The sequence below is a fragment of the Orbicella faveolata genome, unplaced genomic scaffold (genome assembly GCF_042242905.1).
Source record: "Orbicella faveolata isolate gen_17 unplaced genomic scaffold, um_ofav_v1 contig_36, whole genome shotgun sequence".
NCBI classification, from domain to species: domain Eukaryota; kingdom Metazoa; phylum Cnidaria; class Anthozoa; order Scleractinia; family Merulinidae; genus Orbicella; species Orbicella faveolata.
Genome location: NW_028301565.1, coordinates 16,268,273 through 16,274,161, shown reverse-complemented (window position 1 = coordinate 16,274,161; position 5,889 = coordinate 16,268,273). Strand labels below are relative to the sequence as shown.

Genomic DNA, 5,889 nt, shown 5'->3' with positions numbered 1-5,889 from the left:
GCGTGAATGAACGTCCCCGAAAACTTGGTGCGCAATCTCCAGAGGCAGAGTGCTATTCGAGAGTTTAAAGCAAGAGTGAAAGAAGAGACCTCCGAGAGTCCTTCCCGTTGGCTACCTACCCCACCCGTGACAGTATCTCTCATGAGAAAGAAAAGGCGAAGAGTTGAGAGTACGCGCCCTCAAGTTGTTCGCTGGTTACGCTTATAAATCAAGAGACATTTATTTTTTCCATTGTAATCCTTTTCTTTATTTTGATCACTCAATAAAATGGGTTGAAAAGAAATTACGTGATATCTTTACTGAACGTTGTGTTGTGCTGTTGCTCTTTGTTTCTTTACATTGGTGTGATATTTCGGGAGACTAAGACGACGGAAGTGTTTCTCAATAAACCGTTTTACAAGAAGATCATTTCTCCTTTTATTACTAGAAAAACGATGTACAATCGTGCTCATACTAACTTGTCTAGAGCGAAATAAGGCAAAGTACAAACAGTAATGACGGCAAACTTTCGAGTTTACGCTTTGCAATGCCAGTATTAAAAATCCAACTGTTAGAATTATTGTTCAAAAAACCAGTAAACGTTCTTGAATAATTGCTTGGCGGCAACCCGTAAGAGTCAAAAAAGTCTCCCTCGTGGTCCTTGGTGAAATAAAATGCAATCCAGTGTGATCCAGGCTTGTCACTGGTATCCACATTGGCGATGAACAGGGCTGGGTAAGACGAAACACTGGCTGGTAGTTTGTCTGAAGGGTAGATTCCTTGAAACACGCCTCTGGTATATTTATCCTTTCTCAAAATGAGCGTCAGCTGAATGGTGTCCATGTTAGTTTGTGTAGTCATAGAGAACGTTTCGGTTGGCGTCGATGTCAATCACGTTTTGAAATTCCGCGTAGATGATGAGGTTGACTGTGTTGGCGAGTGCTTGTCCAAAATGAAGCTCAACACGAAGGTTGCCTTGTTTTATAAGCTCAAAGTGATCACCCGAGCAGTGGTCTGGAGACAAGTCGAAACAGAAAGCTGTGTAGCCAGAGCCATAATCGCTTCCGTTTATTTGGTTGCCTGCATCCAGACAGAGCTTTCCAGTTCCAGAAAAAAGACTTTGAAATCCGGCTATAATATTTTGACCACCAGCTTCGCCAAACTTTAGAAACAAGGGTTTTCTAGGTATCTGTTCACCATCGACGTACATCTACTTGGTTTAGGTTGTGATGCTTAAAGTTAAACGGGTTGGAGCCGTATGTACCGTTAAAAGCTTCGATATCCACCAGTACTAATACCAGGCGCTTTGGAATGTGACCTAAGAAAAGGTTATCTGGCCTAAAGCTACTAAAACCACCAGGGATGGAGAGAACTTTGCAATCAACTCGCCGGATAGGGTACTTGGCAGTCGTTTGCATTAGTGCAGCCGCGTGTCCCAGAGTAACAGAAGAGGCCACTTTGACTTAGCGAACATACAGGATTGCTTCTGTGATAACGACCTTGAAAGCAACTCCGGGGGTTGGCGAGACTAAGCAGAAAGAATTTTTAGCTCTATTAAGCTTGAGTCTTAGATTAACCCCGTTCAAAATTAAACGGTCTTGGAAGAAAATATCTCTGTGGATGGGGCCGATCATATCCACCGTGTTGCTGATCTTTGTAAAAGCATAGCAGCCTTTAAGCCTAGGTTTGCATCGTCGTCATCCGCCACAGGGTTCACGACATCCATCTTTCCAGGGGTATCTTTGTAAAACAGAGCCATACATAGTTGACTTGCTTTGGCGTCTTCTCCATAGTTAAACAACGTTTCAATCATGGCACGATATGGGTAGGTATTGGTCGACGGGGAAATCAGTCGCTCGTTCAAGGAAACATCCACTTGTGAAAACAGGGAATTTAGAAATAGATTCACAGGGCCGACAAGCATGTTTGGGTCTAGGTTGTCACCGTTTGCTTTTGTGATCTTCGCTTTAACAAACAGCTGGGTTTTTGCCAAGTCCATATATTCTTCTCCAGTTCCAGAGACATTAAATTCTATTGGACCAGTGTCAGTGATGTTACTGAGGGGGTGGTACTCAATCCATTGCCCCTTGATGATAGACGTTTGTGTAGCCGGAATGGTAAAGAGATCGAGTTCTGACTTCGTGCACTCTTGAGATTCGTGATGAACAAAAGCCATTTTACTTCAAGAAGGAAAATTTCTCTTCGGGTTTCTTGTGCTGCGGAGATATTTTCCGTTTCTTGCCTGGGGGCTAACTGTTTTTTCTTGGTTGAGGCTTCCTTTTTACGACTTTTTTACCAGCACCTGACTGCGGAGAATTCTGGGAAGGTAGGCTCAGAGCTTGTTTAGCGTGCTTTTTTGTTGTTGTTTTAAGGTTTTCTCCAGCTAAGCCATCTTGTGCAACACTAACACCCGTTTGAAGAGCTTTTTTACCAAGCATTTTAGCACCCTGTTGAAAGTGGGGCACCGCCCAACGGAAAAGACCTCTAAATATAGAACCTAATCCATAACCCCGCTGAAATCGAGCACCGTGAAAAGCTGGTACATTCCCACCTTTTTGCTTGGCTTGATCTAAATAATATTGTTCGTACGACTTGCGATTAGGGGTGTAAATTTTCCTCATCTTTTTAAAAGTTCACGGGTCTGCTCTGTCGAAAATGAAGCGTAAGCAACACTCTCCCAAACTCGAATGGTACAGTTTCTCCTGTGTCCCGCTTTATATTGACTTCGGTACTTTCGAACTGCTTTCTGTTGACAGGTACGTATTGCGGGCGCACGAAGGATTTGCTGACACGTTGTCCATCCTTTTCTTCTACGGGGACGATTCGAAGCAAGGGAACAAGTGCGTCCCCGACATATTGTGTTTGAATAATATCACAATAAACGTAAAGATCGTGACAGCCGTGATCTAAGTCCGCTTCTCTTTCGGCGGTAGAGGTTTTGGAAATAACTTCTTTTGGTGAGAATCCCAGCACGTATCCAATGTCACCAAAGAAGAGTTCAACGTTGTTTTGTAAGTGAACAGTGACCTTTCTCCTTAGCGTATCGTATGAAAATCTCACGTCATCAGTGAAACGCTTCTCATTGTCGACCAATTCTTTCATCTTTGAAAGGATTGCTTCGATGGAGGAATAATGACCCGGTGGAATAATTAGTACCTCCCATACCTCGGACAATTCTTGGTTTCGAAGGTAGAATCGATTCTGAAAATTTCCTTGTACATTATTCCAGCTGTGAGGATAATGAATTTCTGTCAAAGCGACTTCCCATTCCCCTGTCAATCTAACGGTTTGAGGTAGACATACCCGGTACTCTGTTAATGTGTTATTTGGAAACTTATCGAAACTACTATTACTAGGAAGATGTCGGTAAAACCGTGTTACCTCCATGATGTCTAATGAGCAAGTGAGGTTATCTATAGTGGTACCCTTACTATATAAGAAACCACGCAACCAACCATTTTATCATTAGATTTTCTTTTATTAATCACATACAAAGAAGCCTACATTATAATTTTGAGATATCACTTTCAGCGACCCAGCTATTAAACTTGTCTGGGTATCCTTTCCATTTTACAAAATATTCCACTACCCCTTTGCGTTTTCGCTGACGCAAAACCTTTTCAACGCGATAAACATCATCCTTCTTAATTACTTTTTGTAATTCTGCCTCATAAAATGTTCCATCCAAGATTTCCCCAGCATCATCTTTCAGTTTATAAACAGGCACTCGACGCGCAAATCGTTTGTGGATCGTGAACATTTCTTCAGTAAAGTTGGGAAGGTAAGACTTTTCAAAGAGTCCCTTAACCTTACTAATCCTAACGCGATCTCCCACTTGAAATTTAAATTGCACACGCTTGTCAACATCATCGCCGTACAAAGTCTCCCACACCTAAGCTTCATTGGCTTTAGTCACCTGAGTGGATTTCATCTTGATGCTACGATGGTAGGTGTTATTATAAGATTTTACCAACTGGGGTACTACGTCAATATAGGTCAGAGTGCTTTTAGCTGTGAAGTACTTGTACATCTTGTTCTTAAATGTACGGTTGAAACGCTCCACCACGGACGCTTTGAGCCCAGAGTTGACGGTAAAAAAGTCAATGTTCTTCTCTCGAAGAAAGTTTTGAAACAGCCGGTTTAGAAATTCAGTGCCTTGATCCGTTTGAAGCTTGTTTGGTCTACGACCAGAAGATAGAATCGTCTGAAAAGCTTTGACTAGTTCTTGACCTCGTTTTGTCTTTAAAGGCACCACCCAAGCGTACTTGCTAAAGATGTCTATACAGGTCAGTAAGTATTTATATCCCTTGTTGTATCGGCTTAAATTTTGAACATCGACTAGATCTGCTTGAAATTGTGCATCAATACCAGGAACAATGACGCGGCTTCTTTTGTAGTGTCTTCGCGCAGGTTTATGAAGCGTGTAAACATCTTGCTGACTCAACCAATCTTGAACTTGTTTCCGAGAAATCTTATTATTTCCTTTTCCTTTGACCGCTCGGTACACAGCATCTAAACCACCGAAGCTTGCGGGTTGACTTGGGTCGAAATAAATGCTGGACAGTGTTTTCTCCATCGCAAAATTCGGAGTTTTGAACAAGCACTTGACCCCCGCAGCAAGCTAATACGCAGCGAATGCGGTTGAAAATACGCTCTAATGCCAAAGTGGGTGAAGACGGCCAGCAACCCATTACTAGTGACTACTGCGAAGGTCGACACTAGACCGACTTTTCTTCCAACTGAGCATTCTTATATATCTATTCTTGCATTTGGATAAGAGTGGGAACGAGTAAATCAAATAGTTGTTCCCATTCCTCGTCAGTCAGTCCCAGTTGCTCGACAAAATTTAAAAACACTAATAATCTCCCCCAGTGAACTTTTGTAAACACCTCTGAATGAAGACGTTTTAACTTATCAAACGTAGATCCCGGTAAATTGCAAAATGTCTCCGTGAGCGAAGCACTGTCACTTGACGGAATATTCCTTGCCACAAGGCAATAAAAGTAAAATCGTACCCTAAGAACAGAAAGAGTAAGATCCATGTTAACGTATAGACAGATAAAGACACACTGGAGCAAGACCAAATCGTGTACATGCTTTATTACTTTTTACAGAAATAGCTTATTTTGGATTTCATTGATTACAAGGTCAAGGTCCATTAGTTCTTCGCTTTTCTGACAATTGTTTCAGGACATTGAACTTCATTGAAGTCATTGTTCTCTGAATTGACTCTTTCACTGAAGTTTTTCCACTTGAGACCATTGGGACCATCATAAACAGCATGCAAAATTCGCTCTTGCAGTTGCTTCGCTTCAGCGATCTCACCAAAGCTATCCATTTCAAGGGAAGTAAGATATAGACTGGTCCAAGGCATCTTTGCGAGATCGCTCACGTACGCTTCCCATGACTTGCCTAACTTAAATCCAAGAGTTTAACACACACTACCAGTGATCTTCAGGACATCGTTGAGGTTCATTTTCTCCACTGCGTCATCTCGGAAATAAAACCAAGCGTCTTCACTATCCATTATAAGGCAGGAGTGCTGTCTTTGACTGGGGTGTTGAATGGCGCAGCCATTGCAGCGAGTTACTTTTTCTTCTTGGATCAGTGCGTCTAGTATGGTGGCGTACGTTAGCTGAAAAACGTGGCCAATAAGACTGACTGCCCTTTCTCGATGGACTTGTTCCACTTCGTCTACCGTTAAGAAAAGCGTGGTGTTTGATTCGACTTGCATGTTTAGAGCAGTGTTTTAAAGAATATGGCAGATGGCGAAAAGTTTTGTGTTTTTTTTCCCAGCAAACGAATTGCGAGAGTGATACTGGAAAGTGCGCTTTTATTTTGAAAACATAATAGAGTTTGGAATACACCAATCTGTGTTAACTATTGGTGGGCAAGTCTGGGCAAGCCTTT

The 5,889-nt window shown here is 42.1% G+C and overlaps 1 protein-coding gene across 1 annotated transcript; it reads right to left on the bottom strand.

The window, feature by feature from the left end:
- Positions 1 to 1,609: 1,609 nt before the first annotated feature.
- LOC149102432 (uncharacterized protein F54H12.2-like) lies at positions 1,610 to 2,155 on the bottom strand. Its single transcript, XM_089274572.1, has one exon. It carries the CDS (start codon positions 2,153 to 2,155, stop codon positions 1,610 to 1,612), a length of 546 nt encoding a protein of 181 aa, XP_089130698.1.
- Between the last annotated feature and the right edge of the window lie 3,734 nt (positions 2,156 to 5,889).

Excerpts from the sequence above, each read along its gene's own strand:
- LOC149102432 (XM_089274572.1), bottom strand. The coding sequence starts at position 2,155 with ATGGCTTTTGTTCATCACGAATCTCAAGAGTGCACGAAGTCAGAACTC.